The sequence below is a fragment of the Pristiophorus japonicus genome, chromosome 3, assembly GCF_044704955.1.
Source record: "Pristiophorus japonicus isolate sPriJap1 chromosome 3, sPriJap1.hap1, whole genome shotgun sequence".
NCBI lineage: Eukaryota > Metazoa > Chordata > Chondrichthyes > Pristiophoridae > Pristiophorus > Pristiophorus japonicus.
In genome coordinates, this window is record NC_091979.1 from 239,378,907 (window position 1) to 239,393,720 (window position 14,814).

At 44.6% G+C, this 14,814-nt stretch overlaps 1 protein-coding gene across 1 annotated transcript in view; it reads left to right on the plus strand.

Moving 5' to 3' along the window:
* r3hcc1l (R3H domain and coiled-coil containing 1-like) overlaps positions 1-14,814 on the plus strand; it is a 165,597-nt gene that overhangs the window by 118,639 nt on the left and 32,144 nt on the right. The window contains exon 5 of the mRNA XM_070873947.1: positions 5,063-5,203. Within this exon, the coding sequence (XP_070730048.1) occupies positions 5,063-5,203 (141 nt within the window). The remainder of the gene's footprint in view (positions 1-5,062; positions 5,204-14,814) is intronic.

Below are 14,814 nucleotides of genomic sequence, written 5' to 3' on the forward strand. Positions count from 1 at the left end.
AAAAAAAAAAATGAGTTGCTCCAAATAAATAGGAGCAAATCCAGTTGAAACGTGGGCCCAAAGTTTCAGCTCGATGACCTTTCATCAGACTCTGCTGAGTGGTTCAACAACAACTTGCATTTATATAGCGCCTTTAACGTAGTACAACATCCCAAGGCGCTTCACGGGAATGTTATAAAACAAAATTTGACACCGTGCCATATAAAGAGTGATTGGGACGGTCAAAGAGGTAGGTTTTAAGGAGCGTCTTAAAGGAGGAAAGAGAGGTGGAGAGGTTTAGGCAGGGAATTCCAGAATTTAGGGCCCAGGCAATGGAAAGCACCAAACGGAAGGTGGAGCGATTATAATCAGGGATGCTCAAGAGGCCAGTATATCAGGTATCTCCGGGGGTTGTGGGGCTGGAGGAGGTTACAGAGATAGGGAGGGGCGAGACCATGGAGGGATTTGAAAACAAGGATGAGAATATTGAAATTGAGACTTTGCTCAACCGGGAACCAATGTAGGTCAGTGAGCATAGGGGTGATGGGTGAGCGGGACTTGGTGTGAGTTTGGATACGGGCAGCCGAGTGTTGGATGAGCTCAAGCTGACAGAGGGTGCAAGGTGAGAGGCCAGCCAGGGGAGCATGGGAATAGCCAACATTTCCTGTTTTTATTTCAGATTTCAAGCATCTGCAGTAAATTGGTTGATGACAACTGGTGTTACCATGTACAGTGACACCAAGTGATGCGGGACAATAGTGCTATAAACTACATCCAGCAATGGATTACTGCATGGCTGATAATCTACCCTTGCAATCGCTTTTCTGTCACTTCTCGAGATGCCCCTCGCTCTCTCATCACAGTATTGCACAATGTCCATTGAAAAACATGCTGCTCATTTGTAGGACGTTCATGCTGAGAGCAGGAACAGTATGCAATATATTAGAGTCAGCCGTATGCTACCAGTCTTGTGTTTAAGTGCAGTACTTGGTAAGACTGGTATTGCAGGTGAGAATGAAACCTGCAATGATTGCCTTGCACAGTCCCTTCTCAACCCATCGTGATACTGTACATGACATTGCATTGAAGGGTGTGTCCAATAAAAAAATAACTTGCATTTATATAGTCCCTTTCTGGTTAAGCAATGCCTTGATTTCAAAATTATCATCCTTAATTTCAAATTCCTCCATGGCCTCGCCCCTCCCTATCTCTGTCATCTCCTCCAGCCCCACAACCCCCAGAGATGTCTGCGCTCCTCTAATTCTGCCCTCTTCAGCATCCCTGATTAGTCGCTCAACCATTGATGGCTGCGCCTACCGCCCTAAGCTCTGGAACTCCCTGCCTAAACCTCCCTACCCCTCTCTCCGCCTTCAAGACACTCCAAGCTTTTGGTCACCTGTGCTAATTTCTACTTATGCGGCTCGGTGTCAAATTTTTATCTCATAATACTCCTGTGAAACCTTGGGATGTATCACTACGTTAAAGGCGCTATATAAATTCAAGTTATTGATGTTCATGATCTCAGGTGTCCCAAAACGCTTTACAACCAATGAAGTACATTTTGGAGTGTCTTCTGTTCTTCTGAGGCACTCACTTGAATCGAGGATGACTTGCTTCTACGCCAAAAAGGGATGAGTTCAATGAGTTCACAGGTGTTTCAATGAAGGACCTAATATTCCAGGTCCCGAACTGCATGTTGAAGGGTGCAAGATGCCTGTGCGTGGATTTTTTAACGTGCGGTGGCCGTTGCACACCAGCCACCACACGGGCTTGACAGAGCTCGGCCTTTGTCCAGTGGCAAGGGTTAACCAGGACGACTGGAGACTAGCTCTGCTGCACAGACCTAATGCGCACACATATCGCAGTGTGGGCTGGCCCGTGCTATCCCTGGACCCACGCCTCTTCTGGGGTCTTTTTTAACACCCCACCCCGGCAGCTCGCCAATTTTCTCCTTTCTCCCGAGACGCAGTCTCTTTTGCTGGACTGAGGTTTTTTTAGGGTTCCGGCTGTTATTCTGCACCTCATCCAAGAGGCTTAATCTTCATGTATAAGCATTGACGGCATGTGTTGGCTATTCAACCATGTGTGTGGGGGGAGGCGGTCAGGTCCAAGCCTGTCCTCACCTCTACACACATGCAAGCTTGCAGGGAGACGCATTAGATCGCAATTAGTGTAGTCACTATTGAAATGTAGGAAACGTGGCAGCCAATTTGTGTACAGCAAGCTCCCGCAAATAGCAATGTTATAATGACCAGATAATCTGTTTTAGTGATGGATAAATATTCGCCCAGGACACCGGGAAAACTCCCCTGCTCCTCTTCGAAATAGTGCCATGGGATCATTTAGGTCCACTTGAGAGAGCAGACAAGACCTCGGTTTAACGTCTCATGCGAAAGATGGCACCTCCGACAGTGCAGCACTCCCTCAGCACTGCAGTGGGAGTGTCGGTCTAGATTTATGTGCTCCAGTCTCTGGAGTGGAACTCGAACCCACAATCTTCTGACTCGGAGGTGAGAATGCTACCCACTGAGCCACGGCTGACAAAACAAAAGATAATAGAATTGACTGATTGAATTTTGGATCTGACGGAAACAAAAGAGCGGGAAATGCTAATAATTTTGGAATAAATACCTTCCCTGTCTTCTGATCTGATCACACCTAGATTTAATTTTAAGGACCGTTCCACAGAGCCAAGCCTCAGTGTGTGCAGCCTTCAGCATTTTCCGCTCTATGATAGACTTCCCTCTCATTGCCCTAAACTTAGTCAAAACTAGGCATTCACAGCAGGGACACCTGAAAGATAGGTTAAGCTTTCTGGCAAAGAGTCAAAAGTGAACCTCATCTTTCTCATTCTAACGACGATAGATTGGATGCGCACTTCTAGCACGACACTTTTATTTCAAATTTGCAGTATTCATGATTTTTCTTTAAGAAAACCTGATGTATTAACAGCTGGAAAGAATAAGTTCATAACCAAGATAACTGCACTTTTCAAGCTACACTTGCTGCTGCCATGATTCTATTGTGTGGGTCTGTTATAATAATCCTGTCATTGAGCGATACATTAGGATTCTCCAGTGTACTGGAACTGAAAAGCAACAGTTAGTGCCGTAGGATAGGTGGCTTACATATTTCTCGATGTCGGGAGTTGAATTATTTCTCCATAACTCCACTGGTCCCAAGTCAGCAATTCACATTCATGTGAAGCATTAATAAAAAAGCAAATTTTATAGTTTAAGTAGCTCGTGGTCGTCACGAACCCTTGACTTTAATGTGACATCCGCATTTACTCCCTGGTTACAAGTTCACAGTGTAGGTTTAACTTTTTCATTTGTTTTTGGGATGTGGGCATCGCTGGCAAGGCCGTGTTTATGACCAATCCGAGGCTGGCCTGTTGAAGGTGGTAGTGGTGGTGGTGGTTCTGAGCCTTGTGCTCCCAAGGTCGGTGTTCAGGTGGGAAATCCCGGGATCTTAACCCAACGAGGATGAAGGGAATGCCAATTTATATACCCCATGGTAGGATGGTGCGCGACTTGAGAACATAAGAATTGGGAACAGGAGTCGGCCATTCAGCCCCTCGAGCCTGCTTCGCCATTCAATGAGATCATGGCTGATTTTTGACCTCAATTCCACTTTCCTGCATTATCCCCGTATCCCTTGATTGCCTTAATATTCAAAAATCTGTCTTGAATATACTCAACGACTGAGCCTCCACAGTCCTCTGGGGTAGAGAATTCCAAAGATTCACCACCCTCTGAGTGAAGAAGCTTCTCCTCTTCTCAGTCCTAAATGGCCGACCTCTTATTCTGAGACTGTGCCCCCTGGTTCTAGACTCCCCAGCCAGGGGAAACATCCTCCCTGCATCTACCCTGTCAAGCCCTGTAAGAATTTTGTTTCAATGAGAGCACCTCTCATTCTTCTAAATTCTAGAGAATATAGACCTAGTCTACCCAATCTGTCCTCATAGGACAATCCCCCCATCCCAGGAATCAGTCTGGTGAACCTTCGTTGCATTCCCTCAGGGCACAGTGCTGAGTTCCGATCAAAGTAAACTTTGTTGAGATGCTGCAGTGTATCCTGTAGACAACACAAAAAGCAGCCAGAGTGTACCGGTAGTCGACGGGAGGATACTGAATCGGCACTATTGCAGACCACAGCAGAAAATAACAATGGGCAATTGGTTATAATGCCTCATTAAAAACTGCTGACTGAATGTTACATTAAATTTAAAATCGCTTACTTCATCCCACTCATAGATGCGCACAGCCATATTCTGGTCCATTTGAGTATTTATTATGTGAAGTGTGGATTCACAGATAATTGCTGCGATCCTGTGTTATTTGTGCCCGGTCTTTGAGAAGAGAAGTACAGCGGTGTTTCCATGACTTGGTGTTGAAAGGTCGCTTCTGATTTGGCAATTTGTAACCGGTTAGTTGAATAATGCGCAGCAGAGGTATTTATCCAGGGGCAGGTGAGAATACATTTGTACGTGCCCTCATGTGTTTTACCTATTTCAGAAAGATGAATGGTTATTTTAATAATTTAAAAAGGGCGGGGGGGAGAAATAAATTTTGCAAACTTCAGCAAGTCGAACAAGAGCTGACCATGATACAACACATAACGCAATATCAACTAAAGTGAACAAAACCGTGACTTTAAAATAAAAATGGACGAAGAATAAAATGTACAAAACTGATCCCCTTGCTTTTTCAAATACATTCTAGCCTATTAACATGACAGATTAAGTGACCTCGAAACAATAAAATATTGCTGTACCTGTACTACAAAGAGATTATAAGACCGCATTTTCCAAAGTAATTCTCTCTCTGCTTTTATGAAGTGATTTACAAAAACCATGTAATTGAAAAGGAATGGAATTGTTTTAATGTGGTCATAACTGATGTGTATACCAGTGTTAAACCACTGTTATCTATGAGTTACTGTTCGTTCCCCATCAATATGCTGCTTGTGTTGTCAGCCAGGGGGGAAAAGCTCCATTTGGCTCATCTGATTCTCAGCTTGATGTATATGCAGTATGTTTTTTTTTAATCATTCTTTTTTCCACCTCCTTTTGTTTGTTTAGAATTTCTCCTGCCTTCGAAGGAGCGGCCTCAGACGAGTGCAATGCTCGCTCGAAGGCTGGTCATCGGAGCCCTGGGTGTGAGAAGCAAGCAAACCAAAGAGGAGCGAGATGCTGAGCGCCAAAAGCTAAAGGAAGCTCGGGGTAAGATGAGCATTTTGTGGCGGTTTTGGGGTTTTCAGGGTTGCAAAAACCCCCTCGGCCCGTCCTGTGACTACTGGGTATCAGAGTGAAAGAAAGACTTGGGTTTATATACATCTGTAGTGCCTTTCATGACCACCGCGTTTTACAACTAATGAAGTCATTTTTGGAACGCACTCACTGTTGTAACATGTGAAACGCTGAAACCAATTTGCGCACAGCAAGCTCCCACAAACAGCAACGTGATAGTGAACAGATAATCTGTGGAGTTTTTTGTGATGTTGACTGAGGGAGAAATATTGGCCAGGGCACCGGGGATAACTCCCTTGCTCCTCTTCGAAATAGTGCCATGGGATCTTTTACATTCACTTGAGAGAACAGATGGGACCTTGGTTTAAAGTCTCATCTGAAAGACGGCACCTCCGACAGTGCAGCACACCCTCTGCACTGCACTGCACTGCACGTGTCAGCCTAGATTTCTGTTGTGCTCAAGTCTCTGGAGTGGGACTTGTACCCACAACCTTCTGACTCCGAGGCGAGAGTGCTACCCACTGAGACACAGCTGACACTGTAAGGGTGTGTGTTGAATTACATAAAGGTGATGATGTCTCTATACTTCGCCGTCTAAAATAACCCAGTGTCTTGTCACCTTCACTCCCACAAACCATGCTTCCTGTCAGCCAGTGCTCCACTCCCGTCTAGTGATCACAATCCTGAAGAAAATATCGCCAATAAAAGCACTGGTATTGTTAAATGCATTAATCTTTGTGTACGATGTTAAATGGCTGTCTGTGAATTACTGCCCTGTGAATGCAATGACAGCTATCTCATGCCCTCAGTATAATATATGTAGGGGTGATATAATTTAGTGTGAGGCCTATCACTGCTGCACAACACGCCTGTACATTTTATTCGCTAGGGAAAAATGTTTGCCAAATGTCATAATCTTGTGTTTTAATTAACCTTCCTATGCTATAAAGCAAAGATGCTCAACCAAATTCAGCAGCCATAATAATGCTGTCATAAATAAGAAGGGGTCCGATATTAATGGAATATAGCAGACTGCCAAGAGCAAAACCTGGCTGCAAAAATAATGCACGGGGCTAGACTTTCCTTAAAGGCCCTCAACGCCCGATTGCCCGCTGAAAAGAACCGCTAACATTCGGTGAGAGAATTTCCATTTTTATGGTTAAAACTAATCGCCCGGTGAGAAAATGGATGTTGTACACTCATTGTCGGTGGTTTTCGCGGTGGGTAAATGGAAAGTTAGCAACATGGGCGGTTGTTACCGGAATGGACGGTAAGTACTACAGTTTAATCCGAGGCTGCGGTTGGGCCTAGGGAGGGGGGAAAATGTAAAAAAAAAAGATTTTTAATTAAAAAAAATAAAAACATACAAAGCATTCCCAAGACAGTTTTAAACCGAATCGCCATTTTAAAATTTAAAAAAAATAAATAAAGAACCTTTAACTTACCTTTCTTTGCAGGGTCCCCCCTTACCGCCCTGTTTAAGCAGCTTTTACAGGGCGGGACTCTGTGATCTGAACGTCGGTGGTTGAGGCCAAACTTACGCTCTGGCGTTGCACGTGGGCGGTTTGGTCCCGGCGGGCGACTTCAGATGTGGGCAATAACGTTGAAAAACTTAAGTGGAAGCTCTCGCTGGGTGGAAAAACAGCTGTACCGCCGAGAAAATCGGCGACAATGAAGCTGAAAGTCTACCCCATAATAAATAAACAGACATACATCCGGGCCGATGTGGTCGAATAGTAACAATCCTCGCTATCTCGTCTCGCACGTGAAGATTGGCCTCTTGGGCGAGGTACCAGAAGGCACCCATTGCACAGGAAATATAAGTCCAGTCAGTCAGCATCTGATGGATTGTTTCTCGTGCTTCCCCCACACTCTTCATCTCGCCCCAACCCCACCTCCACCACGCCCCTCCATTAACAGCCGTGTCTTCAGCCACCTAGGCCCCAAGCTCTGGAATTCCCTCCCTAAACCTCTCTGCCTCTCTCCTTTTGAAGACGTTCCTTAAAACCTACCTCTTTGACCAAGCTTTTGATCACCTGACCTAATATCTCCTTGTGCAGCTTGGTGTCAAATCTTCTCTGTTAACAGCTCCTGTGAAGCGCCTTGGGACATTTCACCATGTTAAAGGCGCAATATAAATGCAAGTCGTTGTTTGGGATCCTTTCTCGGAAGTAGGTTGGGGAAGTGGACCTTTTACAGGACTGATCCAAACTAAGTAGGGAGAGCAGATCATAGAGGGGGGGCCCACCATGGATTCAGACTATAAAAGGTCTCAGGAATCAGCCTGGTGAACCTTCATTGCACGCCCTCTATGGCAAGTATATCCTTCCTTAGGTAAGGAGACTAAAACTGTACACAATACTCCAGGTGCGGTTTCACCAGGGCCCTATATAATTGCAGTAAGACGTCTTTACTCTTATACTCAAATCCTCTTGTAATAAAAGCCAACATACCATTTGCTTCCTTAATTGCTTGCTGTACCTGCATGTTAACTTTCAGTGATTTGTGTACAAGGACACCCAGGTCCCTCTGAGCTGGGCTGGATGGCTTGATAGCTGAACCCAGTAACACTCATTCATTTAACCTCCACATGTTTAAATGAAGTCTTGTTCTCGTATATCCCCAATGTTGGCATCCTGTAACAGCAGTCGCGCACCCTGCTGCAATGCTTATTGATGATCCCTGTAAATAAAATTGTGTTTAGTCTGTAGTTCGTGAATTGGCTGATAACCAGAGGGCACAGGTTTAAGGTGATTGGCAAAAGAATCAGAGGCGACATGAGAGAGAGCTTTTTTTTACGCACCAAGAGGTTAGGATTTGGAATGTGCTGCCTGATAGCGAGGTAGATACAGATTCAATAGTAGCCTTCAAAAGGAAATTGGATAAATACTTGAAGGAGAAAACATTTGCAGGGATATGGGGAAAGAGCGGGGGAGTGGGACTGACTGGGTTGCTCCTCGAAAGAGCCGGCGCAGACTTGATGGGCCGAATGGCATCCTTTTGTGCCGTACTATTCCATGATTTAATCCTTTAGAGATTTTCACACATCAGCCACATGAGTCTCCCAGCTGCTAATGACATCCCAGGTGGTGGGGAGAGACTGGGAAACCCAACAGTAGCACTGTCTGTCTAACTGATCCAACTCTGACTAGTGGGGAGCGTCTTCTCGACTGTAATCTCATCTCACAGTTCATATAACATAATAAATCACTTGATTGTTTTTGTGGTTTATTATATCCTCTAAAGCCCTCTTGTGAGACTACTGCCTTATAACCACTATCCTAGTATCTATTATCCTGTAGTGTTGCAAACAATATTACCTAAAACATTTAAGTGCTAATTTATCTCATAACTAAAGACAATAATCAAGTCTTTTTAAAAAAAAAAAAAAATATATATATATATATATATATAAATTTCATGTTATTTAATGACATGTACACTTTGTCGGGCTGGGTTATTTTAAATTCAAATCCTGATATCGAATGTGTGATGTACATGTGCTTTCACACAAGGTGACGCATATCTGTATGCCATGTGCATATAAACACACTTGAACTAATTTATATCCTTTATGTCCAAACCCTCAGAAATGTTCCATCAAGTTGCCACAGGCAAAATAGATGCTTATAATGTTTCCCTCAACTCTTGCACTGCCGGTCAAATCCACACCCTCACCCTTTCACAGTAAGATTTTATTCCCGCAGTGGAAAATGTCCGTGGTGGTGTTATTCCGTTGAATAGAGGAGTAGGGGATTCATTTTGCTTCAGAGAGACAATAGAGGTCAGTAATAAAAGGGTTGTTTTTAAGAAATAAGTGCCTGGCTGAAACCAAATAAAGCTGTTCCAGATGGAATGCGTCCAAGAGTACTTAAATAAATGAGAATAGAGGCATGGGATAGTGTGATGGGAATTTTATCCAGCTCATTGGGCATGGGAGCAGTACAGTTGCTGATTCCAATCTTTAAGGAAGATTAAAGGGATGATCTTGTGAACTGCGTGCTTGTTAACTTGGAAATCTATACGGTGGGGAAGGAAACAATGGAGTCTGTTTAAATGTGTTGAATGTCTGCAAAGACAGGAATTGCAAACCATACTTGGATTTCAGAGGGGCCCAAAAGTCTTGAGTTGCACGTTAGAGTTGGTGCTGGTGCACATGAGTCTTAATATTTAATATCTCGACATTCGACAAGGTCCTTAACAAAAGGAATGGGACCCTAGTGAAAGTTCATAAGGTTGGGGGGGGGGGAGGGTGGAGGAGGGAAGGAAAGTTATGAATTGAGTGGGGAACCAGAAATAAGGGTGTTGCCAGGACTGGGAAATTTTAGCTGTGAGCTAAGATTGGATAGACTGGGGTTGTTTTCTTTGGAACAGAGCAGGCTGAGGGGAGACCTAATTCAGGTGTATAAAATTATGAAGGACATATATAGATTGGATAGGAAGGACCTATTTCCCTTAGCAGAGGGGTCAATAACCAGGGACATAGATTTAAAGTAGTTGGTAGAAGGATTAGAGGGGATGAGGAAAAGAAAATTCACCCAGAGGGTGGTGGGGGTCTGGAACTCAATTCCTGAAAGGGTGGTAGTGGCAGAAACACTCATCACATTTAAAAAGTACTTGGATGTGTACTTAAAGAGCCGTGACCTACAGGCTACGGACCTAGTGCTGGAAAGTGGGATTCGGCTGGGTAACTCTTTTTCAACCGACACAGACAGGATGGGCCGATTGGCCTCTTTCTGTGTCATAATTTTCTATGATTTTAGAAGAACATAAGATATAGGAGCAGTAGTAGGCCATTTGCTCCTCGAGCCTGCTCCACCATTCAATAAGATCAGATCTGATCATGGACTCAGCTCCACTTCCCTGCCCGCTCCCCATAACCCTTCACTCCCTTATTGTTGAAAAATCTGTCTATCTCAACCTTAAATATATTCACTGACCCAGCCTCTACAACTCTCTGGGGCAGGGAATTCCACAGATTTACAACCCTCTGAGAGAAGAAATTTCTCCTCATCTCGGCCCCAAGTTTCCACATGATTTGCTCCTGATTTTTAGGAGCAACTGGTGTAGAACGGAGTATCTTAGAAATCGGAATTCTCGTCATTTAGTTTGCTCCAGTTCTAGTTCAGTTAGAACAGTTTCACTTTGGAACAGAATTTTGTTTTCAAAAGGGGGCGTATCCGGCCACTTACGCCTGATTTCAAAGTTTCGTGAGTGAAAACTTACTCCAAACTAACTTAGAATGGAGTAAGTGAAGATTTTTGTACGCTCGAAAAAACCTTGTCGACACTTTAGAAAATCAGGCGTAGGTTACAAATCAGGCGTAGGGAATGGTGGGGGGGGGGGTTTAAAGGGAAGTTTACAAACATTAAACACTTCAGTTTTACAAATAAAGAGCCATCATCAATAATAAATGATAAATACATCAATAAATCAACCAATAAATCAATCAAAAAAATTAATAAGAAATAATTTTTCTTTTTTTAAAAAAAAATCAATAAATAAAACATTTTCTACTTACCAACTGCAGCACCGGGAGCCCTCCAACAGCGTGCTGGGATGCCCCCCTCAGTGTGTGTCTGTCAGTGTCTCTATCTCTCTGTCTGTCAGTGCGTGTCTCATTCTCTGTCTGTCAGTGTCTGTGTTTCTGACAGCGAGAGGAGGGGGGTAGAGGGAGAGAGGAGGGGGGAGGGGGAGAAGGGGGAGAAAGGAGATGGGGGGGGGGGAAAGGAGATTGAGGGGGGGAAGGAGATTGGGGGGGGGTGGGGGGGAAGGAGAAGAGGGAGGGAGGCTGAACGGGCCGGGCCCGAGACTTCAGGCAGGGCCCGTCCCCAGCACCAGATTTACAGGTAGGTGGCGTTTTGTCGGGTTGGTGGGGGTGGTGGGAGGGAGGTCGGTTCGGTTCGGGTCGGGAGAGGGAGGTCAGGTCGGGGGGAGGGAGGTCAAGTCGGATCCAGTCCGGAGGCGGCGGGGGAGGAGCCTTATTCACGCAGCCCCAGTGAGGACATTCGGCCAGGGCTAGGGGCTGCGTGTTTCGGGCCCCTCCCACACAGTTCGGCGCCTGGAGCTACTGCACTTGCGTGCGGCACTGTTTTCAGCGCAGGGACCTGGCTCTGCCCCCTACAGCTCCTGCTGCGCTGTGCCGAGGGCCAGAGGACCTGCAGGGAGGTGGAAAATTACGAAGGTTTTTTTTAGGCGCACTTTGTGGCGCGAAAAACGGGCGTCCAGGTCGGGACTGCGCGGCTCGAAACTTGAGTCCCTCAGTTCTAAATGGGCGACCCCTTATTATTAAACTATGTCCCCTAGTTCGAGATTACCCAACGAGTGGAAACATCCTCTCTGCATCTATCCTGTCAAGCCCCCTCAGTATCTTATATGTTTCAATACGATTGCCTCTCATTCTTCTAAACTCCAATGAGTACAGGCCCAATCTGCTTAACCTTTCTTCATAAGTCAACCCCTTCATCTCGGGAATCAACCAAGCGAACCTTCTCTGAACTGGCTCCAATGCAAGTATATCCCTCTTTAAATAAGGAGACCAAAACTGTACGCAGTACTCTAGGTATGGTCTCACCAATACCCTGTACAGTTGTAGCAGTACTTCACTGCTTTTATACTCTATCCCCCTTGCAATAAAGACCAACATTCCATTTGCCTTCCTGATTACTTGCTGTACATTGATACTAACTTTTTGTGTTTCATGCACAAGGAACCCCAGGTCCCTCTGTACTGCAGCATTTTCTAATCTCTCCCCATTTAAATGTTTTTTTGTTTTTCCTGCCAAAGTGGATAACCTCACACTTTCCCACATTATACTCCATCTGCCAAATGTTTGCCCACTCACTTAGCCTGTCTATATCCCTTTGCAGATTATTTGTGTCCTCTTCACAATTTGCTTTCCCACCCATCTATGCATCATCAGCAAACTTGGCTACATTACACTCGATCCCTTCATCCAAGTCATTAATATAGATTGTAAATAGTTGAGGCCCCAGCACCGATCCCTGTGGCACCCCACTCATTACATAAGAACATAAGAAATAAAGCAGGAGTAGGCCTTACGGCCCCTCGAGCCTACTCCGCCATTTAATACGATCATGGCTGATCTGATCATGGACTAAGCTCCACTTCCCCGCCCGCTCCCCATAGCCCCTTATCCCCTTATCGTTTAAGAAACTGTCTATTTCTGTCTTAAATTTATTCAATGTCCCAGCTTCCACAGCTCTCTGAGGCAACGAATTCCACAGATTTACAACCCTCTGAGAGAAGAAATTTCTCCTCATCTCTCTTTTAAATGGGCGGCCCCTTATTCTCAGATCATGCCCTCTAGTTCTCGTCTCCCCCATCAGTGGAAACATCCTCTATGCATTCACCTTGTCAAGCCCCCTCATAATCTTATACATTTCGATAAGATCACCTCTCATTCTTCTGAATTTCAATGAGTAGAGGCCCAACCTACTCAACCTTTCCTCATAAGTCAACCCCCTCATCCCCGGAATCAACCTAGTGAATCTTCTCTGAACTGCCTCCAAAGCAAGTATATCCTTTTGTAAATATGGAAACCAAAACTGCACGCAATATTACAGATGTGGCCTCACTAATACCTTGTATATCTGTAGTAACACTTCCCTGCTTTTATACTCCATCCCCTTTGCAATAAAGGCCAACATTCCATTTGCCTTCCTGATTATTTGCTGTACCTGCATGCTATCCTTTTGTGTTTCAAGTACCCCCAGGTCCTGCTGTACTGCGGCACTTTGCAATCTTTATCCATTTAAATAATAACTTGCTCTTTGATTCTTTTCTGCCAAAGTGCATGACCTCACACTTTCCAACATTAATCTCCACCTGCCAAATTTTTGCCCACTCACATAGCCTGTCTATGTCCTTTTGTAGATTTTTTGTGTCCTCCTCACACATTGCTTTTCCTCCCATTTTTGTATCGTCAGCAAACTTGGCTACGTTACACTCAGTTCCTTCTTCCAAGTTGTTAATATAGATTGTAAATAGTTGGGGTCCCAGAACTGATCCATGCGGCACCCCACTAGTTACTGATTGTCAACCAGAGAATGAGCCATTTATCCCGACTCTCTGTTTTTCTGTTAGTTAGCCAATCCTCTATCCATGCTAATATATTACCCCCAACCCTGTGAACTTTTATCTTACCGTTTGCCAACTGGAAAATGACCCATTTATCCCGACTGTCTGATAAGCAATTGTCTTTAGTAATAGTTCTAGTGGGAAGCATAGTGTCTTTATGGGATTGGTCCTGGGGATCATGCCCATAATTTTTATAAACTATCTGGGAGACTATTCTAAGTAACATATCTAAATTTGCAAAGTTATTGAAAGACAGTATTTTGAGGAAAGCAATGAAACCCGACGAGATCTACAGAGAAGATTCACGAGGCCAGCTGATTAGCAGATGGGAGCGAGGTTTTTCTGAAGTGCAGGGAAGCTGTAATTGTCAGCCAAGGAATCCAAGAACGAAATGTAGTACAGGTTCAACCTCCCAAATCCGGAGTTCCAAAATCCGGAATGTCCCGAAATCCAAACATCGCGCTGATCCGTGGAGGGGTTGTCCGAAATCCGGAAAATGTTCCGAAATATGGACATTTTTATCACAACGGTAAATAATGCCCGTCCCCCTTCCCACACACAGACGCACACACACACCAGAAAAAAAATTATTAAAAATCACAAAACATTCATAAGACACTTAACTATCAAATTGCTGCAAAAGAATTAAAAAATAAAAGCTTTAACTTTTGCAGCTCTTCATAGCTACCGTTGCTCCTAGGGCTGCAACGCAGGTTTTTCCCGGGCGTTTTTTTTCTTCCTAACTCTGTGAGCCAAATTTTTGGCGAAAGCGCAATTTCGAGTCTTGCACGCGTTATGTTTGCTGCACGCACTCTCCATGTGACGTCACGGTATGGAAACCATGACTTTCCACAGCAACAATTCCACTTCACAATCGGTCACAGCACAGATCTTTACTGAAAATGTTTAGCCAAACCCTTCAGCCTTACAATCAACATTGTTTTTACTCAACTAAAGTTTAGAGTTTAGTATAGGTTTTCGATGTGATGAAAATCATGATGATCTCCCTCCCCGCCGCCCCCCCCCACCTTTTATCATGACAATTATAAACCATGATATGACCTATTCGTGATAAATCACTGGAGATCATGTTTGAAATAAGTGTAGTAAAGCTTTTATATCTGGACTCTTCCACCTCTTGTGAAACATGCAATATCACAGTTACCCGGGCACTCAGATAATCAGAGAGCGACAGCCACGCATTACTCTGGGATTGGGTCAGGTACCTAACTGCGCAAAGTTGTTTTCATACAAACCCTGCCCCTGCTATCGGAAAGAAATCGTCACACTTCACCCACACAGCTTTACTCCACAGAAACGCGACTCCAGTCCGTCAATCAGCAGAGGAGATAGAAACATAGAAAATAGGTGCAGGGAGTAGGCCATTCAGCCCTTCGAGCCTGCACCGCCATTCAATAAGATCATGGCTGATCATTCCCTCAGTACCCCTTTCCTGCTTTCTCTCCATACCCCTTGATCCCCTT